A 27071-nucleotide genomic window follows, 5' to 3' on the forward strand; every position below is an offset into this window, starting at 1 on the left:
GGTGTATTAAGCACTACGCTGACAAATTTCATGATCGTCTCAAACTGCATCAAGGTAAAAACAACGAAAACGCCATGCGCCTGGGAACAATCTTGCTTCCGCTATGCAGCCAAAACCAAAGCACACGCTCAATCATTAGATGAAAAAGAGACGCTCACTTTTATGCTCCAGAACTAGAAATTGCAGAAGAAAATCCCACCCAGAACTAAGCCCAGAACCAAACATAGACAAACAAATAATGAGACATGCAGCAAAATGATGGGGTATAATTTCGAATTGTCGAACGAAACCAATGCTTTAGAGGTATGATCGTTCACCGCTTGAACATGTAATGTCCGTAGAGACCCCCAACGTCGCCAACAGCAACGGGGATCTTTTTCATTCCCCACCACCTAGCACCCATTTTCCAAGACCGGTAGCCGTCATCAAGTGGCGTGTCAGGCATTGAAGCAGGGTCGCGGACGTACCATCCACGGCGGCCCAACTCGCGGACTGTCCAGTCGGGCGAAGTCTTGGTGTTCTTGGGTTTCTCGCGCAGTGGGATGATGAGCTTGTCACTGAACTCAATGACTTGGAGAGGGTAACTTTGCTTTGTGAGCAAAAGGCAAGAATTGGTGTTGAATACAATGCCAACGGAGAGCTGGGTGATTTTGGTGAGATCAAGGTAGCAAAGCGAGGGCGGCACCCATGGTTTTGCCTCCAATGCCTCGCCGGGCGCAGCTGGGGGTGCGAAGAAACGATTAAGGTCCTGCACCGATAGGTCTGCCGAGCTGAGACCCAGCTCCTCCAGGTGCTTGGTCAAAGGAATCAAAGCATCAGTGTGGGCTGAGGTAATCTTGGCACCGCCAAGGTTAAGAGACCTAAGTGTGGACGGAAGTTTCGGAAGCAAGTTTTTCACATCCTCCTCCTCCAGAAGTCGGTATCGGGAGGCGTCAGTCATGACGTTCAGGTAGACCAGAGAGTCGCGCACAGCTGGATGCGTTGTCAAAAACTCCACAACCCGTGGTCCTCCAAGGCGAATACAGCGCGAAAGACCTAGATGAGTAATCCTAGCGGTTTCTGGAATGGCGAACAGCGCATCCTCGCTGATTTGAGTGTGAGTGACATCGAGATGAGTGAGGTTGACCAGTCGAGGGAGGAGAATCTCAAAGGCCGAGGACGGGATGCCACTGCATTCGTGGAACGAAATCCGTCGCAGATTGGGAAGAGTCAAAGGGAGACCTGGTCCGGAGCTCAAAGCCTGCTGGAAGACAGTTGAGAAGTGAGACGAAGAGCTACCACAAAAGTCGATAGACGACAGATTGGGTAGCCCGATGAACAGCTTCGAAATCACTTCGGCGCTGATGTCGCCTTCGAGATGCTCCTGGAGCAAACATTCCTTGAGATTGGGCAGGAGCTCTAAAAACTGCAGAAGTGTCTTGTGCGTTAAATTCTGAATCTCAGAGTTCATCTGCTTGGTGCGGCCGAGACCAACGGAAGTGAAGTGAGAGAAGTCAAGGCGACGGACGAGGGTGCCCAATGCTGGGTACTGCGACATGTGGTTCAGGGCCTTGGAGAAGATGATGGAGTGCGGGAATGTCATGTTCCGGTACAGCACGCTCAGAGTGGCCGCATGCAATGTCCGCGACGCGAGGAGGCACGAAATCAAGTCCACATTCCGCGGAGTATAGCCGTTTGGCGGAACATCCAGTGCGAGGTGCGATATAATTTGGTCTACAGGATAGTCAGCAATAAGCAGGAGTCGAATATATGTATAGTTACCGCTGCTTACCTAGAATCTCCGAGGGCAACTTCTCCAGCAGTGATGATCCCGGCTCCGGTATCTTTTCCTGCTTCGTCTCCGGTGTCGGCGTCGCGACAGTAGGAGTATCTTCCCAAGCCCAGCCGCGGGCGCTCATGTTCCCAAGGGATCGCAGGTCACTATAGCTCCTACTGAGGCTCTTCCCTCCCAGTCTAATAGACTTCCAGCCAAGGAAGCCCCCGCAAGGACAGCAGAAGTCTGGTACTTGCTGCATTTCAACGTGGTGTTTCGCGCCGTCCTTCTGAGCGTGTTCAAGGTGTGTATCGACGAACGATTGTGCGATCCCGTCAACGTCCTCATGTATGGAGCCACTTGAAAAGCTCTCTCTCCTGCTACTGGCGTTGGATGCGTCGCGGTTGGAGGCCTCGTCGGGTGAGCACGATGAAGTTCGAGACAAAGCGGGAGAAGATGTCCTCGGAAGATGGCCCTTGTGAACAGAAATGGCCGGAGAGATAGCTGCGGAAGACATGATTGCGGAAGTCGGCTGCTCGACTTTGTATTTTGAGAGCGAAAAGCCGACCACCTCTTAAAGGACAGTCACGGATGAAGCGAGCAGCAAAAAGGATAATGGGGCTTCAGCACCTAGAAAAGCTTTTAGTTCCCCAGATTATGCGCAAAAAAAAGAGTTTTTCGGGAGGGCAGTTGCGGACCTGGAGTGCGGTGACTGCGCCCGAGTCTCGAGGACCCGTGAGGGGAGGAGACCAAAAGCTTTAGTAACAGAAATTTCTATGATTCGTTTGAAGGCTTGCCGAGTGTCCGTATGATAGTGTGCTAGAATGCGCCAGTATTGTTCTTAAAGTAATTGGTATCGACTGGTACGGTGCGGAGGAGAAGAACAGGGAAGAATGAAAGAATATGGAGTATGGTTCGAAAGCCAGCGAGTTAGGGATTGGAAGGCGGATGCGCGATGGTTTTGGTGGTGAGGCTCTGACGAGGTAAGTTGAATACCCTTGACTAGTAGATATAATAACAAAAAAGTCAATCAAGAAGAAAGCTCTTATTAGATTGGAATTATGTATAGTTTATAAGGTGGACAAGAAAGAAAGAGTTGAAGAGGCAAACCTGAAGTGAATGACTGGGGATGGGTTGAATGCGGAAGGCGATGGGTGGCACTGCTGTTTACTCAAAAAAGTCAAAGCTTCGAGTATTATTTTTGTGACCCCGGACCAATGACTATGTGACAGTCCAACGCATGCATGATGACTACATGGTGGCACTCTCTTGTATAGTACTCTGTAGTTCATCCCCAAGCAAAGGCCTAGTGCCTGGCCGCGTCGTGATTTGCGGCCGCTTTGCTTTTTCCGCCCTCTTTTATCTCGACATTGATCAACTACCTACGGTGTACAGCTTCAGTCTACTGTCTCTCCTTTCTCTCAACTAGTCAGATGATACTTGATCGTTAGACCATTCTTTGCTGACATTTGGATCCAATAATGAAGTCTGGATACAGGAGCGATCCTGTGATGCTTGGATCGCCTGCCTGCATTTGGAATGACATAATAGAAGCATCGCCAGGCCCCGTGATCACTGCTAGAAGTATTTTGCTTGGCAGTGGACCGGCCGGAACGTTGCCATCTCGAACCAAGATCCGTGTATCTCGCCAGCAACTGCTCTTTTGGTTTTGCGTATTAGGCCTTGTTCAGTGTAAAACACCACCTACTAGTGATTTCCGCAATTCTCAAGACCTATATTGACCAGGGCCAACACAGCTATATGTAGCTATACTCCGGAGTATACCCTACCAGCAGCAATCCCTTAGCTAACTAGAACTAATGCCCCCGCCCGCCATTTGTTGAGCGCCGGGGGGCGGAGATCTTGTGACTCTCTTGGAGCTGCTGAGTGGTTGTCTGTCAGCCTCGTCATCGTCCCCCGTCCACTCCCCTGCATCGATTTTAGCCTCCGGAGTCCGGAAGTTCGGATTCGTTCATCTTCCCCCGCGTTTGTCTTTTCTCCAACGGCCAACGCCTATGAGAACTGACTTTGAAATCTGAATGGGTTCCGGCCTGCTAAAGAAGCTCCGAATACCGCTTTCATCCGACTCGTCACAGGAGCTGAAGGTCCTCTCTTCAGCACGTCGACGTTACAGGAAAAACACCACAAACATGGTCGATTCTATGATTACTATCATTCTCCGAGGGAAACGTCGGGGTTTGAATGGACAATGCGGGAAATGGCCTGCTCATGCGCCAAGGAGATCATTCCAGGTTTTCGTTTGGCGCGTCTTACCACTACTCCGTGCTTTTGGTATTACCATACGGTCTACTAGCATATCTAGCTCCGAATATTGGACTCGGGCCCCAATCACCTCAATGATCACGGACATGTCCCCTATTCTCTTTCCGGGAAATGCCTGGCAGCTCAGCCATAATCAATATTGATGGCAGACACGCGATCATACTTTCCGCTTATTGGCCTAATACGCATCTTGTTTGTCATCGCCGTCTCTAGCAGGACAACCGACGCCATCTGTGTCAGAAGTGACTCTATCCATCACGCCATATTGTTCAAAAGCCGTGCCAAACATGCAAAGCCATTTTGTCTCAGCCGGATAGTGGCGGATTCTGATGTACTTCGGAGTACTCTTGTCTCCTCACCTGCAGCCTGCCTCTCCCCCTCGCATAATACCTCAAGGAGTATCCTTGCCTTCCAACCCTGAGAATGGGATCATACAAAAACATGGCTAAGGAGGTTCCCATTAGGTTATGTCCAAGACTGCAGATCCCCGCATACCCCTTTACCAGGTTGCTGCATTGACGAAAGATAACTGTTTCTGACCTGGAGCTAGATCCACTGCGTTTCTTGGGGCCTGAGCCCCCTATCCAATGATCAGGCGCAGTTGTTCCAAAAAAAAAAGCTTTATCTTGGCATTCATCACCTGATTATCTATGTTTGAACCCCAGGTATGCTCTGGCTGCTGTGCCCTTGCGTGATTGAAAGAGAAGTCCTCGGTGGTTGAGTGGTCAGGCATTGCAGCTGTCTCCCCATACATTCCTTATTACGGCATGTCCGAGTGCCAGGTAACGAAAACTGTGAAGTATTAACGGTTGAATTCTATGAGAGTAAATCTCGCTCTGTGGCTACAGTTGCACCAAGTATGCTAGGACACGGCCGAAGTCTAGTTCAAGGTACGCCTGACTAGATGATTTGTGAATCACCATTTAGGTGTTCGTCGGATCATACCCCAGCAGCCCATGCGCCTCAAACACCTTCTTCAAAATCTCTCTAATGACAGGCTCCTTCCGTTCATTATACTCGTTCACCGTCTCCCCTACTTTACGACTTTCACTTGCCGCCTGCCGTTTAACATTGGCATATAACTCCCTATCAACTTCATTCTTCGGGTCTCTCAGCCAGTCTCGAAAGAGCCCGTGCCTCACCACCTCAGGACTATCAGGCCCGAAGACATGGACATTGGCATAGGGGTCGTCGCATCCAAACAGCCGGTGCTCATACCACGGAGGTTCGCGGAGGAGGAACTGAAACCCAGCCTTTTCGAGCGCTGCGACATACGTTTCTTCTGCTGTAGGATCGGCGACAACTACGTCGATATCAATGACAGCCTTTGCGGGCAAGTTGGGAACACTGGTGCTTCCAACGTGTTGAATGTAGACAAGGTTGTCTTGAGATATTGCAGCTTTGATGCGTGCTTCGAGGACAGCAAAAGCAGCGGGCCATGTAGGGTCGGGCTCAACGATCTCGATGCATTTCTGGGGTCGCTTAGAGATTATTTCGACATTGGCAGTGTTGATGTTGATGTATTGGGTTGCGGGGTTTGGTGCCATGTTGTTTTTATTCTGTGCTTTCGTTGTGCGTAGAGGGGCACAGTAGCAAAAGGATATGGTAAGAACGATGGTTTGGCGCAGCCTAGGCTGGGCAGTCTGACGCTATAAATGCTTTTCTTCCGTGTTTTAGCGCTTACTTATGGCTACGCCAGGCGCCCAGAACACGAGGCTCACCCGGAGTATGCAGAATTGATTACCCAGGTACCCAATGGGATAACGGCTGTTCTTATGACTATTGGATACCCAGGCATAAACAAGCATATCTATGATATACAAATTTGAAAGCTTCCACTGCCTAATTAAGGACCTACTTTGTTAGGTATCTTACTTCCACCTCACTTGCTACTAACTTCCATCTCACCTTGCATCCTCACCTCACTTGCTCACTTCTCTCAACATCCATCTCACTCCGTCCCATGAATATCTTCTCTTACTCTCTCTCACTAGTTTGACCCGGCAATCGACTCCCTCATCGCGAGTCCGATATCACTCGTCCTCGATACTCGCGATGCTAGAGGATCTTAGCCACTTCATTTGATCCTCATTAACTTACTCGCTCTCAACCAAGAAGGGCAACATCAAACACCAAGATATCTACCTAATCAACAGTTCTTCTTTCCTTTCTGCTTCTCAATTTCCTCAAACTGCTGGTGTCATCATGTGCCCCTTCCTCGAACTCCCCGAAGACATACACCTGGCCCTGTGCAAAAGCCTGTACCCGCGGCATATCAACAATCTGCTCCGAACATGCAAGCACTACATCTTCGTCTGAACCGAGAATTATGGCGACTTGGGAATGCGACGGCAGAGGACAGAGCTATAACCCTCCGCAGTGCAGCTGCAAGACACAGCCTGGCCTCAATGCAGAAACTATTCAAGCTATCTGTTGATCACGACCTAAGTACCTCGGATCATTATGGAGCTTCTTGTCTCGCCTGACACAGTCTTAGAACTGGTTTCTGAAGACAAACTACCGACTCTCCTTCACGTAGCACTCGGAAAAGGCCATGTATCGGCTGCTGAATGGCTTTTGGACAGAGGAGCAGATATCAATCAACTCGCAAGTCGAACATACGAAGAGAGAGGCTCTGGATCTACGGTTGAGATTTGGTGGACTTTGATGCATTTCGCCGCTATTGGAGGGATGCAAACTTTGGAGCTCATTATGCGCCATGGCTATAATAGAGTACCGTGGGGGGACAGGCCATTTGCTTCACTTTGGGAGTCAGCAATTGGTGGCCAGGATTTTATGGATCAATCTCTTCTGTCCGCTATATACGACTTATGCCATGACAGCGGGGCCGGCGAGTACCTGGACCCAGTTCACCCTAAAGCATCTGTGTTCCGAAGTATCAGGGACGGATGGATGAAAGTACCTACACTCCACGCTACTTTCGAGATTGCTGGTCTTGACGTTGGAGCAGAAGACGAATCTGGAAAAACGTTACTGCACCATGCGGCCATGAATGATGACTTGCCGGTCATCGAGTACCTGTTGGAGCACGGCGCACCGGTTGCTCAATTGGACGGACAGCACCAAACGGCCCTTTACTACGCTGCCATGAAATGCAGCTCAGAAGCAGTTCGCACGCTCTTAGAGCACGACGCCAACTCAAAACTGGCAGTGACACTACCACGCGAATACCAGCCTATGCGGGCTTGCTTCGCTACACTACTTAACTTCCCCTCTGATACTGAAGCACTGATGGTAATTTATATGGCTAGTCAGGCAAATGAAGTCCTTGAAAAGCTTGTCAAGGACGGTGGTGATATAGATATGGTTTGCGAAGGGCGCACTCTACTTCATGAGATACTGTGCAGCGAAACTCGAAATGCAGAGCTTTTCGTGAGACCTTTGCTCAAACTGGGGGCAGACCCCAATGCTGTTGACAGTCATGGGGATACGGCATTGCAGCTTGCTGAGAAACGTGGTTGGGGTCAAGTGGTGGATTTACTGCTAAGAGCAGCGGAGGGGCTTGAGATTGAATGGCTGTCGCCTTACATGAAGTCTTACTTTTCCCTGCACTCATGCATGTATTAAGCAGGGCGATTTCAGACAGTAACTATTCGCGTTGATATCTACTAAACAGTTACTGCTGTGCCTGTCGTATTGACAGCTAAAAGGAGAAACCGTGGGCCATGGCTTAAATAGCAAGATTTAATGATTTTGGATGCTACTTACCTAGAACCATGCCTTACACCCAAGCTAAGGGAGGGGAGGCCCTAGCCCTAAACCTCTACTCGTTCTCTAATACATAACCTCTAAAGTATTTGTTTGCTCTATCATGTCAAGAACTGATAATCTTTTTCATCCATTCCTCGATGGTCTAACGGTCATGATTTCCGCTTGTCACTTCTAGCAAGAACAAGCGCGGGAGACCTGGGTTCGACTCCCAGTCGGGGAGATTTCTTTTTTTTTCTTCTGAATTACTTTCTAGTGGCAAGCCCAGCTAGTCCAATCTTTAGAAGCGCACACAGTCGACCTGTTAGGGAGGAATATCACCGGCTATCGACCTATATCAAGTACCTAGACTTGGGAGGGGGGCGGCGCCGGCGCCGGCAGCCAGAGCAACGAGGTGAAATACGCAGACAATTTCCGCTCCATGCCGTCGCACTCCTCCTAGGCTCTGTCCTTGTCGCGATTCCGTTCTCTGTCCCGCCTTTATAATGTTCTCGCGGGCCCTTTCCTGGTCTGGGTCCTGCGACCTATTTCAGTTTCTATCGCGGCTCCTTTGAAGCGAGCGCGGGAGCAGTGGCTGTACCTCGCCGAATAAGGTCATGGTTAGGGTTTCGAGCGGGTCTGCCTCCGCTTCGATGAAGACTTATGGACAGGGGCCTGGGATGGGTTGCACATCAAATGTTCAAATTATCCAGCTGTTCTATATAGATCCACGTATCACACATTATTATTATCCAGGAGGGCCATCATATTCTGGCTGAAAGAGAACCAATCGCCCAGGCTGAACATGTCTCCAGAGGCATCGCCCCCCTGGCTTATAGGAGCCGCAACCGTGGATCCATATCCTTCATCTGAGACCCCATTGCCGGCTGAGAGAGGAGGAAGTGGCGGAGGTTGAAAGCCGAATGTACTCAGCTGCGAGTCCAGCTCCATTCTCAGCGCCAGCTGTTCTGGCTGCAAACTTGTCGGCCGTGCTTTGAGCTCGCAGTACCGCGTAGCGACGTTGCAGAAAACCTGGAAGAGACGATAGTGCTTTGCAATTGCTGGTGAATGCGGACATGCCGACTGTATTGATGCCACGAAGGCCCACATGCTGTCCAAGTCCTCCACGTCCCCGGTCTCAATACTGTGGCCGAAGAGAATGATGAAAGGGACAAAGGGAACGAAAAGAATTGACCTATCAATCCAGTGAGCTAGAAACATCAATAATACTCAATCTAGCGCGTATCAACTTACCAAGTAATGTGCCCGGCTAAGACTATGGAGTCTCCGACCCCAAACTCCACAATAAATGCCTGGTGGCTTCTCAGAGCAGCTTTCGCAGAGGAAACGCATTCCTCAGTAAATGCTGACGAATAGAAGCTTTGTACAGGCATGGCTCGGTGTATGAGAGTGGCCATTGATAGTCGGAGGACTTCCTCGGACATGCACGTGGACTTGATGGTTCTTTGCACGCATGGACGGGTGGAAGACTGAGCCCATAACTCCTAGATATGAGAAAGGGATTTTTAGTTGTGCTGCTTTGCTGAATCAACGGGGAACTGGGCGTACATTTGCGATCCTCGCCTCCTTGGTGACCTGGTCAAGCTCTTGGGACAGGCTTCTCGCGCGCTGTCCTCATACGACTGCTGGAAGAGAAAGCGCTTCCCTGGAATATAGCTCGGTATAGACTCTACCAGCCAGGCCCGCAACTTTGATAGAGCTGCGTATGGAATCCATGAAGTCGAACTGCAATGAGGGACTGGCTTGGGGTAAGGGCAGGGTAATCTCGGTATCCACAATGGAGGAGGTTCGACCGGTGCGCAGGGACAGCATCTTTTCGAGAAAGTAGATGATCCAAAAGAGCAAACCTTTGGTATTTAACTCACCCGAAGCATCCATCCCCACATTCTGCGAGTGATACTCCAAAACTCTGGTGGCGTGTGACGCCGCCCGTACTATTACGGATGCTAGGGAGTTCCTCGAACTGTCCAGGGCATATATGGCCTTCCCATAGAGTTAACATGAGACAGGGTCAGTGCCAGTACATGTTACATACGCTCAAGGTAAGTGCGAGTAGCATCTCGTAGCTAGGGTCCATGAATAAGGAGAGATTGGAGAGAGCCGTCTCAAGATTCATCTGGCATGTGGACATCAAGACCTCGTAGTCCTGTTTCGTAAGATGTCCATGGAATTTATTTGCATTTGAAATGCAGCTACCGAGAACTTTTTGGATTGTTCTAGGTTAGTTCCGTCTGGTTTGGTTGAGGGGACTTACAGTAGAGAGCCACATAAATTATGATAAACTCAGCAGGGGTATAGTCTTCACAGAAATATATCTTCAGACACAAATCTGATAAGCTCTGCGATGGGAGGAACTTCTTGAAGAATTGGCTCGTCCATTCAAGGTCAACATTATTATCGTCTATTATCCGAGGCCATCAGTTACATAGACACGAAGGTTAGGCGTACAAAACTAGCCCACTCGGCAGAGTATACGTACTCTCCGCTAACCGTAAGAGCGCGACAGCTGTCTGAATTGGTGGCATCCCGCTGTCCTGGACCTCCGTACGTTGCTCTAGTCTGGCGTTTGGAAACAGTGGCAACGGTCGAACGGGGTGCGTGGTAAAAGCATCGACTATTGGTGAAATAATATCAAGAAGTGTTCGGAACTCAGAGTCGGCACCATTGCCTTGCTCAGTCCCAACGGCGTTGTGCAAAAAGTCCAGAGCAAACGACGAATGCGCAGAGAGTGACGACTGGCCTTTCAGAGACTCTTCTTGTTCTGTTGGCCCGTTTACATAAGTTCCGGCCTTTGGTAAATACAGTTGAGTAATGGGCTTCGTGGCGGGGGTTTGGGATGACGATGCTGTGCAGATGGGGGGACGTTCTGTATCTCGAGGCTTTGAATCCAGCTTGGAGACCTGAAAGGATGATGCCTCCACGAGGTTGCCCAAGCGGTCGAGCTTCTGCTCGATAAGGTCGATTTTGCGTTCACTAGACAGTAAGTATGTGAAACAAACAGGTGCTGGTTACGTACTACTGCGAAGATATAAGAACCCGGGCTTGCTTCGGTTTCTCAATTCCTTTCGAAGCAACACAGTGTGTGCCAGATGCTCGACAGCCAGAGCAAGGGAGAGTTCGGTCACAGCGAATCTGCGTAGAGTTAGCATATATTGAATCGTACCTAGATGGCCCTAGGGTAGTTGGTGTGGCGGACTTTGCGGTGGCGGCAGTGATCGCACTAGGTGGATTAAATTAGCGTATGGTCTTTGGATTCCAAGTCACAACTGACAGCTCTTTTTAGGATAGTACCTGACTGAGACATTGTAGGATAATCGATTACTAGGAGAGGTGAGCAAGAAAGAGAAAGGGGAGGTAGAAGTTGTTCCCCCAGCCCGGAGCCTGGAGCCCGCGCGTTCCGCATCGCGCTCCCCGTAGACTCCGCATTCCGAATCAGCTCTACATGGCTCCATCATTGTTTCTTGGAGGTGGCTTTCTGCAATGTGCGGTTTCGCTATGCCCAGAGTGCGCTTCTCCGTCGATTCCTGCGTGGCTTCAGGGGCGTCCTTCACAATGCCAATATATAAACTCTTAACAGACCCCCAACACTTCTTTTGCGATGACCACTTTCAAGTTTTCCTTCTACCTCCTTACTTACCTGCGACCTTTGTTGTTTTTCTTTGTTGTGTTTTGTATTCGCTCGTTACCTACCCTATCCTAATTTATCCACCTGCTACCCTTTTACGATGGCAGTCGAAACGGACAAGGTGGTGATACTTCCGCAGTCTATAACGTCGTCAGGCGCCGATGAAAACTCGAGTGGGCAGCAGTCAGCTTTCAGGAACTACCTGGTAAGTAGGACTATGATCTGACCTGTCCATAACAAGGGCAAAAGCTAACAGTAAGTTGCATTGCAGCGAGTCTTTACCTTTGGCCACAAACTCGACTATGTTCTCGGAGCCCTCGGTGTACTGGCTGCAATCGGGTCAGGCGTCGCTCTGGCCATGGTGAATCTTGTCATTGGCGACTTCATGACTTTACTCAGTGGCTCGTCAATTGGTTCGGGCTTACCGGTTGATTTCATGAGTCGAGTCAGTCGATCTTCGTGAGTGGACTCAACCCGTCCTCCATTTGGGAGGGCCCTACTGATTGCCGCTACATCAGTCTTTATTTTGTTTATATAGGCATAGCACGCTTCGGCTGCACATATCTCTACGCTTCTTTGTTGACTTTCGTCGGGCATCGCCTGGTCCGCAACATTCGCTACCAATACCTCCGCGCTGCATTGGGTCAAGAGACAGGATACTTTGATCAAGGAGTCAGTGGTTCGATTGCCATGCAGGCTACTTCCAATGGGAAACTCGTGCACTCTGCGATTTCAGAAAAGCTCGGCGTCTTCATTCAGGCTCTGGCCACGTTTACCGCAGCTTTCATACTCGCCTTTGTGACCCACTGGAAGCTGACTATTATCATTATCTGTGTGATCCCCGCGTTCTTAGTTATTGGCGGGGTCGTGGGTATTTTCGATGCGCAGATTGAGGCGAAGATTCTCAAAGCCTACGCGCAGGCTGGTACCTACGCAGAGAATATCCTGGGCGGTATCCGAGCCATCCATGCGTTCAGTCTCCGACCAAGAGTTGTTTATAAGTACTCAAAATACCTCGATGACGCCTATAACTTGGGAATTAAGAGGAGCCCGTTATATGGGGTCATGTTTGGCGGTGAATTCTTTGTGTTGTACGCTGGTACGGGCCTCGCCTTCTGGCAAGGCATACGGATGTTGGCTGATGGAGAGATTCCCGATATTGGGACTGTTTTCACGTATATACTGGTGACTTCTTCCATTGCACAACGTGGCAAACTGATGTTTGTTTAGGGTCCTGTTCTCCGTCATCATCGCTGCGAGCACCATTACCGCAATCGCACCTCATGCCATCACTTTTACTCGAGCTGCGAGTGCAGCTTCGGAACTATTCACGCTCATAGACAGAGAGTCTGAGATCAACCCGTTTGAACACCGAGGAGATAGGCCTACTACGACAACTGGCACACTGGAGATCAACCATGTTCAGTTTAGCTACCCCACAAGACCTAATGTGCGTGTGCTCGATGACTTCTCGCTGCGCATTCCTGCTGGTAAGGTCACTGCTCTTGTGGTATGTTCTTCAACAACTCATGTCCTCTATCAATGGTCTAAGCTGTGCTAACGCTTTAGGGCTTAGGGAACAAGTGGTTCCGGCAAGAGCACAATCGTGGGATTATTGGAACGCTGGTATGACCCGCAGTCTGGTACCATTAGGCTCGATGGGGCGAACATTGAGCAACTTAACCTGAAATGGCTACGTACCAATATTCGACTTGTACAGCAGGTAAATTCTTCACTTCACCTTCTTGCATGTTTATCTGGATGTACTCTCCTCTAAGCACTTTTAGGAACCCGTCCTCTTCAACGGCAGCGTGTTTGATAACATAGCCAACGGCCTCGTCGGTACACCTTGGGAAAGCGCCTCGTACGAGATCAGGAAACAACGGGTGGAAAATGCAGCAAATATTGCATATGCTCACGGGTTTATCATGAACCTGCCAAATGGCTATCTGTCACTAGTCGGCTAGAAAGGAGGTTTACTATCAGGAGGCCAGAAACAGCGCATTGCTATTGCACGCAGTATTATCTCCGAACCCAAGATCCTCTGACTGGACGAGGCAACCAGCGCCCTGGACCCGCACGCTGAAGGGATTGTGCAGCAAGCATTGGATTGTGCATCGCAAAATCGTACTACGATCGTAATCGCTCATAAGTTGGCTACGATCCGGAATGCTGACAATATTGTGGTCATGTCAAAGGGGAGGATTGTGGAGCAGGGCCGCCATGAGGAATTGATTGCGCGCGGAGGGACATATGGCAATCTAGTCAGAGCTCAAGATCTTTCTACAGTGCAAGCGCCAGAGGAAGCCGAGCCTGGTATGTATGAGGTATCCAGAGAGGAGTCGGAAACTGCACTGCCCGTCACTCGAGACCGCATAGCGACGGCTCAGCAATTGGGCGAACTACAGAAGCGCGAGGACTACAGTTTGGCACCAAAAGCTGGCTTGCTCCGCAACATTACGAAACTGATCATTGCCACGCCGGAGCTGATATATTGGTACCTGCTTACTTTTGCCTCTTGTGTGATAGGAGGTAGGACCCCCGCCTGGCAGGTCCTGCCTGTACCCGTATCCTGGCTAATACCATGTCTCTAGCCGCCGTGTACCCCGGCCAAGCGCTCCTGTTGGCAAGTGTGATGGACATATTCTCCTCGGATAATATGGTCGACAGAGGCAACTTCATTGCTCTTATGTACCTTGTCATGGCTATTGGTTGCCTTCTTATCAATGCTGCGATGGGCTGGGCTACCAACGTCGTTGCGCAGGCACGTATTACTCCACAGCCACTTGACCGTTTCACTTAGACTAACAGGACCCAGTCTTTGAGCAGGAACCTCAGACAGGATATTCTCGAATTCATCTTGAAACAAGATTTGCGCTTTTTCGACCGCCCCGAAAATGGCATTGGTGCCCTAACAGAGCGGCTAGATGCCTACCCCCAGGCGATTTTCGAGCTAATGGGTTTTAACATCTCCCTAGTTGTCATGTCCATGATCAACGTGCTAGCCTGCAGTATCTTGTCCTTGGTAACATCCTGGAAGCTAGGAGTCATGGGGGTATTTGTCGGATTGCCGCCAATGCTTCTAGCTGGCTACGTCCGCATTCGCCTGGAAACAAAAATGGACGGCGATATGGGAAAGAGATTCTCGCAGAGCGCGTCGATTGCCTCTGAAGCGGTGCTCTCCATTCGTACCATCTCCTCCTTGGCCATGGAAGAGGTAACCCTACAGAAGTATACCTACGAACTTGATTCGGCGCTTCGATCATCTACGCTGTCGCTATTTAGTATGATGGTTTGGTTTGCGCTGACACAGTCGATTGAGTATTTCATATTGGCTTCAGGGTTTTGGTGAGTTGCCACTTTGTATCCGCTCGAGGTCCAGATCAACCTAAGCTGACTCCATGTAACTAGGTGGGGATCTAAACTCATAAGCGAGGGAAACATCAACTTCTATCAATTTATCGTCTCGTTTATGGGAGTATATTTCTCTGGCCAGGCGGCGGGGCAGCTATTCAGCTTCTCAAGCAGTATGTTGTACCTAAAACATGGATAGCGTTATTGCTGACAGGATTATACAGGCTTCACCAAGGCGAATGCTGCCGTCAACTATTACTTCTAGGTTCAAAGCCTTCAGCCCTTGATCCAGGAAACAGACGACAACAAGGATAAACACCCGCCAAAGGACTTGCAATCTATCGGCTTCAGCAATGTTCATTTCTCGTATCCTCTGGCCCCGGACACCCATGTCCTAAAAGGCATCTCCTTAAAGGTACCTTGCTTTGACTACTGCTAACTCTCATCTATAATGCTTACCTGAGGTCGGAAACAGATTCAAAAGGGACAATTCGTCGCCTTCGTGGGCGCCTCCGGGTGTGGAAAAAGCACCATGGTTTCCCTCCTCGAGCGCTTCTACGACCCGACACAGGGCACCATAGCCCTGAATTATACGGCCGTTCCAAGTTTGAACCCGCTCGCATACAGGAAGCAGATTGCTCTCGTTCAGCAGGAACCAACCCTATTCCCCGGAACAATCCTAGAGAATATCTTGCACGGTCTCGACATGCCACCAGACAATGTAAATACGCCCAGCACACAAAGAGTCGAAGCCGCCTGTCGCGCCGCAAACGTCTGGGACTTCATCACATCCCTCCCTGAGGGCCTCCACACTCCGTGCGGCACAGGCGGAAGTAAACTCTCCGGCGGCCAGCGGCAGCGCATCGCCATCGCACGAGCCCTAATCCGCGAACCCAGCATAATTCTCTTAGATGAGGCAACGAGCGCGCTGGATACGGAGTCTGAACGCGTGGTACAGGCTGCATTAATGGACGCGGCTAAGGATGGAGACAAGACTATAATTGCTGTGGCGCATAGACTGTCTACTGTTCGAGAGGCGGACTGCATCTTTGTGTTTATGGGCGGGAGGGTCGTGGAGATGGGAAGACATGATGAATTGGTCCGTCAGGGGGGTGTTTATTCGGGAATGTGTGAGGCGCAAAGGCTAGATTTGGGATAGGAAGTTACTCGGGTTATCTGCGAACTGTATAGACATTACTACTATAGAGGCTGGAAATCTGATGGATCGAGGATAGACTGTGTTGCTTTTTTTGTGGGCCTGTGTGAGAGCCCGGGGGTATCCGGCCCATGTCTCAATATGCTGACCTAGTAAAAGAGACGAGGTAGTAAAGCGTGAAGAATGTATGCATGGCATTGGCTGTAATCATAAACTATATCTCGTAAAGTATAAAACCCCCCATCTATGTATGTAGTAGAACTTTTCCCATCCTCTAACTTAGACCGATACACTCTATCCCCTAAAACCACAGAGCATAGGTACACCCTTACTCCATCTCAATAGTTCCAGGCGGCTTACTCGTGTAATCGTAACAAACGCGACAAACACCCGCAACCTCATTAACGATCCTCGTCGAAACCTTCGACAAGAACTCATAGGTAAACGGGTACGGCGTCGCAGTCATAAAGTCCTTTGTGGAGATCGCGCGCAGCAAAATGATATTCGCATACACGCGCTTATCACCCATGACACCGACAGCGCGGGACGGATCAAGCGCCGCATACGCCTGCCCGATCTCGTCGTAGATGCCGGCTTCGCGGATCATGGAGATGAAGATGTGGTCGGCCTTGCGAGCCATTTCGACCTTTTCGGGGGTGACTTCGCCGAGGACGCGGATGGCGATTCCGGGGCCCGGGAAGGGGTGGCGGCCGACGAGCTCGGCGGAGATGTTGAGCTGGCGGCCGAGTTCGCGGACTTCGTCTTTGAAGAGCTCGCGCAGGGGCTCGATGAGCTTGAGGCCGTGGCCGCGCATCAGGCGCTCGGCGATGCCGCCGACGTTGTGGTGGGTTTTGATGGTTTGGGAGGGGCCCTTGAAGGAGATGGATTCGATCACATCTAGCACACTTTGTTAGCAAACGTAGAGAAGGTTCATGGTTTGGGTGACGTACCAGGGTAGAGGGTGCCCTGAAGGAACCACTCGACCTTTCCGGAGCTCTTGGCCTCGATCTTGCGGGCCTCCTCCTCAAAGACGTCGATGAACTTGCCGCCGATGAACTTGCGCTTCTGCTCGGGGTCGTGCACGCCCTTGAGGCCAGCGAGGAACTCCGCTCCGGCGTCGACGACAGTCAGGTTGATGCCCATCTGGGCCTGAAGGACCTCCTTGACCTTTTCGCACTCGTTCAGGCGCATGCAGCCGTTGTCGACGAGGACGGCGTGGAATCGGTCGCCGATGGCCTCGGTCATCAGCTTGGCGGCGACGGTCGAGTCGACACCACCGCTGACGGCACCAAGGACCTGTCCGTCAGGGCCGACGAGAGAGCGGATGCGCTGGATCTCCTGGCCGATGAACTCGGCCATGGTCCACTTCTGCTCGGCACCGCAGATGCCGACTGCGAAGTTCTTCAGGAGCTGTCCACCTTGAGGGGTGTCTGGACGATGTCAGTATCCGAGCCCGCCTTCTTTGTGACTGGGTACTCACGAGTAACCTCGGGGTGGAACTGAATGCCGTATATGGGGTCGGACTTGTGCGCGATAGCGGCGTACTCGGAGTTCTGGGTGGTACCGATGGTGTGGAAGCCCTCGGGCAGGTTGCGGAGCTTGTCACCGTGAGACATCCAGACGGTCATATCGCCCTCAATGTCCTCGAAGAGCTTGTCAACGTGACCGCCGAACCTGGTAGCCTTCAGGTCGGCGTGACCGTATTCCCTAGCAGTACCGGCAACGACGTTGTCCGCGTGCAGGCGGTGGGCGAGCTCCTGAAGACCGTAACAGATACCGAGGATGGGGACACCGAGCTCGAAGAACGCAGGGTCGGCGTGAGGAGCACCGTCCTCGTAGACGGAGTAGGGACCGCCGGAGAGGATGATTCCCTTAGGCTTCCAGCCGAGATCGGCGAGCTTCTGGGTGCACGGGAGCATCTCGGAGTAGACATTGATTTCGCGCAGGCGGCGGGTGATGAGGTGGGTGCTGAGGTCGGAGTCAGTACGCCTCGCATATTTCGGACTGGCATTGGAGAGCGCATACTATTGGGACCCAAAGTCCAACACGAGGATCGTGTCGAACGTGTTGTGAGGTGCCTCCGTCGCCATGGTGGGATACAGATACGGCTCGCTTCGAAGAGTGTGATGGATACACTGGTCAGTGGGGACCAGATATTGTTGGATTAGGAGTGGATATGCTGCTGTAGAATTGAGCAATATCCTGGAGCAAGACCAACTTAAAGACAAGGACCAGACTCAATTGATAAGGAGATGGCGGAGGAAGAAAAAAAAGATGAATCACCGATTCTGCCGCTACTATCAGAGACTTATTGGCGGGGTTACTCACCGCTCACATGATCTTGTGAGGGGCTGGAGATCTTATCTGATAAGATCTGGCACTAGTGCCGATATCGCTGCTTGTATATATGCTTGGATACCTGCCAGTTTGATTGTTCACTGGGGAGTTCAGAGAAGAAAATAGAAGGGCACAACCTGACTACATCTCGGTGGATAGAGTCTTTATACGGGGCTTGGGCCCTAGATGTTCTGGAATTGATAGCCTGACTGGCGTCTTAGGGTTGCTGCTCCCCTTCGGTAGCTGCAAATGCTGCTCCGTTGATTGATAAAGTTTTGACGGCCTATAACTGTAATATAACACCTGGTCAGGCTAGTAGATGCTCAGGGTTATACCTGTTTCAAACTTCCATTAATGCTGGAGTAGGAGGTTCAGATAAACGGCTCAGATGACCACCGTATATTGAGGAAATAGGTAAGTTGTAGGTACCCTGGATTCGTCCCCTTCCAATACGGCTCTCACTCATAGTCAGAAGTGCAATCTACTATGGCCATGACCTGTAAGCTTGGAGTTGGTACTCGGAACCAGACGACTAGACACTTGATTTGGGAACGATGAGGCCGATTACTTATCAGCAATGCAGGCCATACAACTGCCAAAGGATCAACTCCTCTCAATGATCCTCTGAATCCGGTGGGCTTCATGTCGCTAGCTATTGATACCACCATCGAGACCAAAAAGAAACACTGGAAGTACCCACCCTTTCTAAGGGGTGAGCAAAAAGCAATCTCCCCGACTGGGAGTCGAACCCAGGTCTCCCGCGCTTGTTCCTGATAGGTGACAAGCGGAAATCATGACCGTTAGACCATCGAGGATTGGATAAAAATCGTTTTGCATTTCTGCATATATAATCCAAGTTACTACTTGCTGGCTTCTTTTTTGTGATTATACAATTAGGGCTCGTTCCTTTTAAATACAGATATCATCATCATGATGGGAGGGGAAACAGAACTGCCTTGCCAGATGAGCATCCAGCCCATCATACTTAGGTCTATATTCGAGGTGCGCGGTTCTTAGCGCTTTGAGAGGTATTCCATGTTATCTGTTAGACAGGCGGTGTTCGGCAGCAAATCAATGCAGTAGGTGTAGGGTAGCCCCCGGGACAGGTCCAATATGTGTTGTTTATTCCATCTGACATTCTTGACGTGTATCAAAGCATTGACTCGAACACGGTTGGATTGACTTTACAAGGGGGTGGATAGCTACGGCAAATAGATCTCGATGACCTCTGCAGCTAGGGCTACGTTCTCCAGGTGACATTCTTCGATCCAACCTTGAGGATAACAATACATAAAGTAAACCGGTTGATGATGCATGCTTCTTGCATTTGAGTGGCTATAGTGGACTATGGCCATGGTGTACTCCGGTTGTAGAGATTCGAGGCGCTTCCTTAGCCCGCCTGAGACACTCTGTATTCAGTAATACTTCGAGACATCCCCGTCATACTATTTGGCCCAAGTGATGGTTGCTTGAGTGGTCCATTTTCAATAAACTAACCTATGTCAATTTGGTCTTGAAGCGAGGCAACATACTCCATCCCGAGCGCCCAATCACTCATGAATCCACCTTAACCCGTCATACATATTCTCATGACACACTCTAGACACCTCCGCAAGCGCCTTCCCGGGATAAGACCAGAAGTAATGCGGGAATCCAGCGTACGCATCATACCTCACCTCCACACCCTTCTCGATTAGCGCGTCCCTCATTAGCCTCGCGTCATCCCTCAACGTATCGGCGCCACATTCCACAATATAGACCCTCTTCAACTCTCCAATCCGTGGATGCAACAGAACAGAAAAGTATACATCATCCGGCAGCGGCCCATAGCTATTCAGGAAGCACCGCATACAGCTCAGCGTATTCACCGTCGCATCGGCGTTCTCCTCGTACGCCATAAACTGCGCCTTCTTCGCCGCCGGAACAGCGTCGGGATGAACGACGCAAGGGACAAGCGCATGAACGCCCTTGAATTTATCACCGAGTCCCGAGTCCAAAAGTTTCAGTGCGACACCGAAGGCGAGGTTCGCGCCAGCCGAGCCGCCCATTAGCGAGACGGAGAAAACACTTGAAGAAAAATGCTCCAGCGTCCACAGCGTCGCTTGTAAGCAATCCTCCAGCGCAGCAGGATACATGTGCTTCGGGGCAAGTCGATACCCCACGCTCACGATCTTATGTCCGACGGCTTTGCAGAGCTTCCGCACGCCGATGTCCTCGTGGTCGACGCTGCCCATGATCCAGCCGCCGCCGTGAAGGAAGACTGTGACGTCTTCTGGCTGTTTGTCGCCACTGGCCGTTGTCGTGGTCGACGTTGTGGTATCAGCTGCCGGAGGTGTGTAGATGCGCACCCAGACGCCATCCTTCAATGTAATGTCCTCCGCCGTCACTGACATATCTGGCGATGGGAAGTCGTACTTCGCGAGCAACTTCTGGATGTTCTCGTTGGAGTTTTCGTGGAGCTCTGGGACTGTCTCCCCGCGCATGAGGAGGGGGTCGCCGAGTTCTGCGATGAACTGTATACTTATTAGCAACTGGTGTGCAGGTGGAGGGGTTTCTGGTGGAACATACCTCGCGCCATTCCGGGGCGTGTATTGGCTCAGGTTTCCCAAGTGATCCCATGGCAATCTCTGTCTGAAGATCCAGTACTATGTTGGTATTGATACCCTACTGCCATGCGAAATAGGACGTTTATATACGACCTCGGACATCCACAAGGCATATTCCGCTCGGAGCAGCCCTCAGCATTAGAGCATCGGACATACAGCAAACATAGCCATAATGAATCATCCTCATATTGTCAAACCCATCTAAGCAACCCGCAAGCCCTATACAGGGTACACAGCCCATCTACTCACCATGAGTCATGTTGAAGAATGAAACGCAGCTAAGGCGAAGCTAAATATGGTGTTGGACGAAAAAGCGAACACTTATTCAGCTAAATGTTGTATCTGATACAGTATAGCCCTAGGTAAACAGACGCAAGCCCTACTGCAGGGGTGAAAAAAGCAAAAAGAATCTCCCCGACTGGGAGTCGAACCCAGGTCTCCCGCGCTTGTTCTTGCTAGAAGTGACAAGCGGAAATCATGACCGTTAGACCATCGAGGATTTGTATATTTTACTCCTTTAAATTTAGCAATATGTAGCTAAACCAAACAGACGTTAGAGGATGGGGACGGATAAGCCGACTACACTGCAAGGTACGAGGTTGGTTGCATCAAAAGCATATAAAGCCCAAAAACTATTCCAGCTATCAACAAGGTAAGTTGCGATCAAGCTGCGCGAAGGCTAAGAGTCGTCAAGCCGTTACATGGACGGTAAGATCGGCACATCTTCAGGCCATCCATATCCGATTCCGTTCATCCTCGGGGCATCCCGGCCGGCTGGCGTTCGGCGAATCTCAACTTTACCTACCTACCACATACAACCATCATACAAGATCACCCTTTCATACCGCAAGTTTAGATAAACAATTTGCCGATGAAAAGCCGCAAGCGCAACCAGTCTCGTATTCGCTGACTCGGAGAGTTCGAACAAGCCCGAGCAGTCCCCAAACCGGGATACGTGGACGAGTTGCCTGGTTGATCGGGCGATGCTCGGGTAGACAGGAGTGGGTTCCGTGGGTTGCGCTTTGAAGACGATGCGGACGGGCGGATCCTGCATCAAGATGGCGTCATGGATTTGTTAACGTTTTCGATGCTGGAATTGGATATTATTATTACCTAGGTGGTTGTTCGGTGAGAGAGCTATTTCTATGTGAAAAGTTGGATAGGAGTTGTGTGGTGAAGGAATCTAACTCTAATTCTTTGGTTCTAGTAGATTAACTCTGCTGAATCGTCCAGATAAGAAAACATCGCTACCGTATAGGAATGGGAAATGAGAAAAATGATAGATAGGAAAGATGACATATTTTTGTCCAATTCTAGATTGTATCGTGCCACATGAGATATCGAGAGAAAATAGAAAGAAAACCGTGATAGCCTGCTAGCCGGGAGGTTGTGTAGCCCGCACAAGAATCAGGACATTGGTATCAGAAGCCCAACCTGTAAGCGCATAAAAAATGTAACCCAAAAAAAAAAGCACAGGTATGCTCGTGCGTCTAAGAAGAATGAGATGGAACATGAGATGTATCGACCAAACGCCAATTGTTTTTCGTCAATCAATCCAGAAAGGTGAAACCGTCTATTCAATAGCGGAGGCGTTGTTGCCGTGCAGGACAGGGTTGACCTTGGGGTTCCACTTGAACTTGAACTCCTGGCCGAGCTCCTTGCGGACGGCGGCCTTGACGGCTTCGAGGACGTTGGGGAAGACGCCGAAGTTGGCGGGGTTGGTCTCGTCGTTGTCGCCGCCCTGGAAGACACCGGTGCGGACGAGACAGGTGTTCCAGCCGTGCATGTTACCACCGCAGATGTCGGACGCCGGGTTGTCACCGACCATATAGATGTTCTCGGGCAGAGTGTTCTCGTTGTGGATCTGCTCCATCCAGGAACGGAGGACCTCGTCGGCGTACTTGTAGGTAGCCTCTTCGGGCTTTCCGTAGACGACACGCTCGAGATCAAGACCCGTCAGAGCCTTGTACTGGGCTTCGATGGAGATACGGTAGAGACCCTGGGTGAGACGAGTGGGTCCCTTGTGGTCTGTGGGCATGATCAGGTCACCCTGAGAGAAGTAGATGGGGATGCGGCCCTGGGTGAGGTCCTTGGCGCGAGTGAGGAGGCGGCCGTCCTCGGAGAGGAGGAGATCAATGATGACCTGGAAGTCGGTCTGGTAGTCGCGGGAGTCGGCGAAGACAAGGATGGCGTCGAACTTGATCTTGGAGAAGTCGCGGGGCTTGGCCTCAGCGCGGTCCTGCTCGCTGAGTGTACTCCAGGGGGAGACGGTGGGGTCCCAGGCCTGGATATCCTTGGGGAGGACGACGTTCTTGAAGCCGTAGTTCTCGGCCACTTCACGGATCTTGGTTCCCTCACCACCGCAGACCAGGACGGTCTCGTAGTAATCGGACAGAGCCTGCATGGGAGTGTGGGACTGGATGAACTGGTCGGTGGAGATGGGGTGGTCGAGGACCTCGGAGAGCTGCTGGCAGCGGGCAGCCTCGGTCTTACCACCACCGTTGGTCAGGAGAATGTAGGGGATCTTGATTCCGAGCTCGTTGTCGCCGTTGAGCATCTTGAGGGCCTGCTTGGCCTCCTCAATGGCGTGGTTACCGTGAGCAAGCACACCGTCAATGTCGAAAGCGAAAGCCATGTTCTTAGCAGCGGCGACCTTCTCCTTGGACATGTCCTGGATCTGAGAGGCCAGGATGTCGCGGGAAACGTCGGCAGGCACAACGGAGGAGAGACGGGAGACACGAGGAGAGCGGGGGATAGGGAGGGATGTGCCGAAGGAGTTGCGAGAGCCGCGGCGGTCCCGGGATGAGGGTGCCAGGCTCAGGTTGTGCATGAAGGAAGCGGCATCGCTGATGGAGCTGCGGGTAGCAGGAACCTCAACGATGTTGTCGACGTTGGGAATGGGCAGCTGGCCACCGGTGCTGCCACGGTCTCCCGGCGAGCGGGTGTCGTTGGTAGAGCCACGGGGGGCAGGGGCGGAGGGAGAGGCCTCGACGCCGAAATCAGAGTCCTCAAAGCGAGGCATTGTGATGGAATTGAGAGAATGGAGAGAAAGGAGGTAAGAATATGTCAATGGAGAGCGAGACTAAGGATGGAATCGCTGGAGGATATAAGGATAGGATAGGAGAGGAGGCCTGAAACAAGTGAGGACCAACAAAGAAAAGAATATTTGATAAGAAGAGAAGCAGCAGGCGAGGGAGCAGGATAATAAATAGAGCAGCAGAGGCAGTGGCGGAGTGGTGTCTTTTCCCTGCGAGCAAGTGAGTGAGTGAATACCTTACCATGGCCGGCTCCACCCAAAGGGCCTTGTATCATCATATCATCCCATGGGATTATCGCCATCATCATTAGCTAGAGCCTTATCCACTGGTCCATAGCAGCCAGAAAGAGTAATTTACAGCTGGTTTTACTCTGACACTGACGCTGCTTCCTCCTTTTTCTTCCTCCTGTCTTATCTTGAGCCCAGATAAGGGCTAGAATCAGCCACCTTGCAGCTCCGGCAAGCTCCCAGCGAGTCACAGAGAAGAGGCGAGCTTCTTGTCTTGCAGCTCTTTGTGCGCCCATCGAAGCTTCACGAAGCTGAGGCAGCTCCTGCTCAATGATATCAGCCCTGAAATTTCTCAGCTTTGCTTTCAAAATTACCAGGTTGCTGTCTCGCGACGAACTCCAGAAACGAATTGCTGAAGACCCGCAGGAACTCAGGGGACACTGCCATTGGATAGGACCAGAAACAGCGGAGTCCATTGACGCTTCTTATTGGCACGCAGGCAGTTCCACCCGTGGAGCGGCCACAGATCGATGGAGCCATGACGATCCAACAGTGATGTCATTGAATTACCGTTACAGCGCTGGTGATGGCCTCATCCGTAGCTCATGGCGGGGCTGGCAGCTGCTGTAGCTGCAGCTGCTTGACCACCACTGCAGTTGCTGCTACAATAATTGGAGAGAGGAAGCTGGATGAAAGTAAGCAGAATACAACAAGACTATCGCTTATAATTTAGCTTCAGTGCGTTTGCAGTGTCTTGGACGCATTAGTAAAAACCCCGCGGCGGCCTCACCTTGAGCAGGCCAACCCCTCTCTGCCCACCGCCGATAACCCCACCAGCTCTCTCTCCTTCGTCATCGCTCCTCATCCTCATCAAGGCGACTACGACCTCAATTTCTTCTCCCCTCTTCCTCTCTTCTCTCTTCATCATTCTTACTCTCCAATTGCATTCACCTCTCCCACCACTTCACAATGTCTAGCGGAAAGACCTTCAAGCTCAACAACGGCGTCACCATCCCCGCCGTCGGCTTCGGTACCTTTGCCAGCGAGGGCTCCTCCGGCGAGACCTACCGCGCCGTCAAGAAGGCCCTTGAGACCGGATACAGGCACCTGGACTGCGCCTGGTTCTACCAGAACGAGGACGAGGTTGGCGATGGCCTCCGCGACTTTTTGAAGGAGAACCCCTCCGTCAAGCGTGAGGACATCTTCATCTGCACCAAGGTCTGGAACCACCTTCACCGTCCCGAGGATGTTCGCTGGTCGATCGAGGACTCCCTGAAGAAGCTCAAGACCGACTACGTCGACCTCTTCCTCGTCCACTGGCCCATTGCCGCCGAGAAGGACGGCCAGGATAAGCCCAAGATTGGCTCCGACGGCAAGGTACGTACCCGTCTGTATAACGTAGAACAAAGCTAACCCAGATTAGTACGTTATCCTCAAGGACCTGACCGAGGATCCCAAGCCCACTTGGGAGGCCATGGAGAAGCTGTACGAGGACAAGCTGGCGCGCGCCATCGGTGTCTCCAACTGGACCATCGAGGGTCTTGAGAAGCTCCTCAAGTACGCCAAGGTCGTGCCCCAGGTCAACCAGATCGAGATCCACCCCTTCCTCCCCAACGAGGACCTCATCCAGTTCTGCTGGAAGCACAACATCCTCCCCGAGGCCTACTCGCCTCTAGGCTCTCAGAACCAGGTCCCCACCACCGGCGAGCGCGTCAGCGAGAACAAGACCCTCAACGACATCGCCAACAAGGGCGGCAACACCCTCGCCCAGGTTCTTATTGCCTGGGGTATCAAGCGCGGCTACGTCGTGCTCCCCAAGAGCTCCAACCCCGCCCGCATCGAGTCCAACTTCAAGAGCATCGAGCTCTCCGAGGAGGACTACCAGGCCGTCAACGCCGTCGCCAAGGGCCGTCACTTCCGCTTCGTCAACATGAAGGACACCTTCGGCTACGACGTCTGGCCCGAGGAGACCGCCAAGAACCTGTCTGCTTAGGCGTTATGATTATCTTTTGGGCGGTTGGTAGGGATTCTGGATAATTTGATTTGAGTCGGATATGATAGCGCTTCGTTGTTATGCGGGTCATAGCTCGCATTCTTAACCTGCTCGGCTTTGGCAGAGGACCAAAAGAGCAGGAGAGCATGTGAGCCGAACGAAGTCGCCAATCCGGACTCCAGAACGAAGTAAATGAATTGGAACGGCTCTTGTCTAGCTTGAGATAGAAGTTAGAATGAATAAAATTACATTAGATGTGTATCTCAGTTACACTGCAACCAACCCGCCTGGAGTTCCGTAGACCAGCCTAGGTTACAGTGTACTGTACAACTTACAACCCAAAACATACTGTAGAGTAATACTCGAAGCCAATAATTCGACACTCAATCCTACCCTACTTCGGAGTAGCCCTGCATCGTCTCAAGCTACCGTTCCCGTCCAACAGCTCTCAGCGACGGAGTACGGAGGACAGTCCTCCAGGAACCCTCTCCGAAAGCATCAATGACGTAATCCCGCCTGTGGTCGGAAAAACACGGGAGTCCACGGGAGTCCCCAATGCACCGGTGGGCAAATGCAGTTTAAGCCCTAACCCCCTTTGTTGATGCAGTGGAGAAAGTGCAGCCCTAACTGTCCAGTAGCTAGTGAGGCGTTGTGGCCGTGTATCAGGCTGGTGGGGTGGGGCTCCGAGGGATGGTGGTGGTGTGTCCAGTTGAGTGCATTGTTTTGTGTCAGTGTACTCCGTATGGATTTGTATGAAGGTGTATGGGGGTGAGATATTTATTGTTAATTGTCGCGGAGGACGCCGAGTGGAGATTGATTGAGGGATATGTAGCTTTATTCGGGCGTTTACGGTTGTTTTGGGGGTGTTAGGAAGGTTGATGGTGGTTGTTGTTGTATGAAGTAAGTTGAGCGAGCTGAGAGCATGTCTACGGAGTAGGAACCTTGGAGCAAAGCCGTAGGAAAGCGTATC

At 51.3% G+C, this 27071-nt stretch overlaps 11 protein-coding genes and 3 non-coding genes across 14 annotated transcripts; 4 read left to right on the top strand and 10 right to left on the bottom strand.

The window, feature by feature from the left end:
* Window positions 1-313: 313 nt before the first annotated feature.
* On the bottom strand, window positions 314-2270 carry BDW74DRAFT_166054 (Leucine Rich Repeat domain protein; the record flags this gene model as incomplete). The annotated part of the gene is made up of 2 exons (XM_073726493.1): window positions 314-1713; window positions 1772-2270. 2 exons carry the CDS (start codon window positions 2268-2270, stop codon window positions 314-316), a joined length of 1899 nt encoding a protein of 632 aa, XP_073586991.1.
* A 2689-nt stretch (window positions 2271-4959) lies between these two features.
* BDW74DRAFT_174953 (GrpB family protein) lies at window positions 4960-5583 on the bottom strand (the record flags this gene model as incomplete). Its single annotated transcript, XM_073728168.1, has 1 exon — window positions 4960-5583. One exon carries the CDS (start codon window positions 5581-5583, stop codon window positions 4960-4962), a length of 624 nt encoding a protein of 207 aa, XP_073586992.1.
* A 718-nt stretch (window positions 5584-6301) lies between these two features.
* Window positions 6302-7710, top strand: BDW74DRAFT_147171 (ankyrin repeat domain-containing protein). Its single transcript, XM_073723500.1, has one exon. It carries the CDS (start codon window positions 6500-6502, stop codon window positions 7622-7624), a length of 1125 nt encoding a protein of 374 aa, XP_073586993.1. The 5' UTR covers window positions 6302-6499; the 3' UTR covers window positions 7625-7710.
* Window positions 7711-7899: 189 nt separating this feature from the next.
* BDW74DRAFT_t57 lies at window positions 7900-7988 on the top strand. Its single transcript has one exon. It is a non-coding gene; the product is annotated as a tRNA-Asp (tRNA).
* Window positions 7989-8479: 491 nt separating this feature from the next.
* BDW74DRAFT_174955 (uncharacterized protein) lies at window positions 8480-9138 on the bottom strand (the record flags this gene model as incomplete). Its single annotated transcript, XM_073728169.1, has 2 exons — window positions 8480-8939; window positions 8999-9138. The coding sequence occupies 2 exons, from the start codon at window positions 9136-9138 to the stop codon at window positions 8480-8482; spliced, it is 600 nt and encodes a 199-aa protein (XP_073586994.1).
* A 241-nt stretch (window positions 9139-9379) lies between these two features.
* Window positions 9380-11217, bottom strand: BDW74DRAFT_174956 (fungal specific transcription factor domain-containing protein; the record flags this gene model as incomplete). Its single annotated transcript, XM_073728170.1, has 7 exons — window positions 9380-9748; window positions 9801-9967; window positions 10020-10166; window positions 10245-10738; window positions 10802-10897; window positions 10929-10985; window positions 11057-11217. 7 exons carry the CDS (start codon window positions 11215-11217, stop codon window positions 9380-9382), a joined length of 1491 nt encoding a protein of 496 aa, XP_073586995.1.
* A 558-nt stretch (window positions 11218-11775) lies between these two features.
* Window positions 11776-15903, top strand: BDW74DRAFT_188412 (ABC transporter ATP-binding protein; the record flags this gene model as incomplete). The annotated part of the gene is made up of 12 exons (XM_073731713.1): window positions 11776-11849; window positions 11909-12565; window positions 12621-12900; window positions 12967-13113; window positions 13178-13348; window positions 13448-13922; window positions 13985-14088; window positions 14194-14738; window positions 14802-14917; window positions 14969-14991; window positions 15025-15159; window positions 15220-15903. The coding sequence occupies 12 exons, from the start codon at window positions 11776-11778 to the stop codon at window positions 15901-15903; spliced, it is 3411 nt and encodes a 1136-aa protein (XP_073586996.1).
* Window positions 15904-16076: 173 nt separating this feature from the next.
* gua1 (GMP synthase (glutamine-hydrolyzing)) lies at window positions 16077-18142 on the bottom strand. Its single transcript, XM_073723501.1, has 4 exons — window positions 17926-18142; window positions 17381-17868; window positions 16851-17330; window positions 16077-16797 (listed from the first exon to the last, which is right to left on the bottom strand). The coding sequence occupies exons 1-4, from the start codon at window positions 17988-17990 to the stop codon at window positions 16229-16231; spliced, it is 1602 nt and encodes a 533-aa protein (XP_073586997.1). The 5' UTR covers window positions 17991-18142; the 3' UTR covers window positions 16077-16228.
* An 823-nt stretch (window positions 18143-18965) lies between these two features.
* On the bottom strand, window positions 18966-19052 carry BDW74DRAFT_t68. The gene has a single exon. It is a non-coding gene; the product is annotated as a tRNA-Asp (tRNA).
* Window positions 19053-19787: 735 nt separating this feature from the next.
* Window positions 19788-21013, bottom strand: BDW74DRAFT_188414 (alpha/beta hydrolase; the record flags this gene model as incomplete). The annotated part of the gene is made up of 2 exons (XM_073731714.1): window positions 20806-21013; window positions 19788-20750 (listed from the first exon to the last, which is right to left on the bottom strand). The coding sequence occupies exons 1-2, from the start codon at window positions 20854-20856 to the stop codon at window positions 19788-19790; spliced, it is 1014 nt and encodes a 337-aa protein (XP_073586998.1). The 5' UTR covers window positions 20857-21013.
* A 240-nt stretch (window positions 21014-21253) lies between these two features.
* On the bottom strand, window positions 21254-21342 carry BDW74DRAFT_t67. Its single transcript has one exon. It is a non-coding gene; the product is annotated as a tRNA-Asp (tRNA).
* Window positions 21343-22198: 856 nt separating this feature from the next.
* Window positions 22199-24090, bottom strand: BDW74DRAFT_99113 (phosphatidyl synthase). Its single transcript, XM_073734246.1, has one exon. The coding sequence runs from the start codon at window positions 23863-23865 to the stop codon at window positions 22417-22419; it is 1449 nt and encodes a 482-aa protein (XP_073586999.1). The 5' UTR covers window positions 23866-24090; the 3' UTR covers window positions 22199-22416.
* On the bottom strand, window positions 24029-24499 carry BDW74DRAFT_99116 (uncharacterized protein). Its single transcript, XM_073734247.1, has 2 exons — window positions 24483-24499; window positions 24029-24431 (listed from the first exon to the last, which is right to left on the bottom strand). Exon 2 carries the CDS (start codon window positions 24402-24404, stop codon window positions 24192-24194), a length of 213 nt encoding a protein of 70 aa, XP_073587000.1. The 5' UTR covers window positions 24405-24431; window positions 24483-24499; the 3' UTR covers window positions 24029-24191.
* A 282-nt stretch (window positions 24500-24781) lies between these two features.
* On the top strand, window positions 24782-26424 carry gldB (putative glycerol dehydrogenase (GldB)). The gene is made up of 2 exons (XM_073734248.1): window positions 24782-25485; window positions 25532-26424. The coding sequence occupies exons 1-2, from the start codon at window positions 25078-25080 to the stop codon at window positions 26099-26101; spliced, it is 978 nt and encodes a 325-aa protein (XP_073587001.1). The 5' UTR covers window positions 24782-25077; the 3' UTR covers window positions 26102-26424.
* Window positions 26425-27071: the final 647 nt, after the last annotated feature.

Source organism: Aspergillus multicolor (genome assembly GCF_047715735.1).
Source record: "Aspergillus multicolor strain CBS 133.54 unplaced genomic scaffold BDW74scaffold_4, whole genome shotgun sequence".
Lineage (NCBI taxonomy): Eukaryota > Fungi > Ascomycota > Eurotiomycetes > Eurotiales > Aspergillaceae > Aspergillus > Aspergillus multicolor.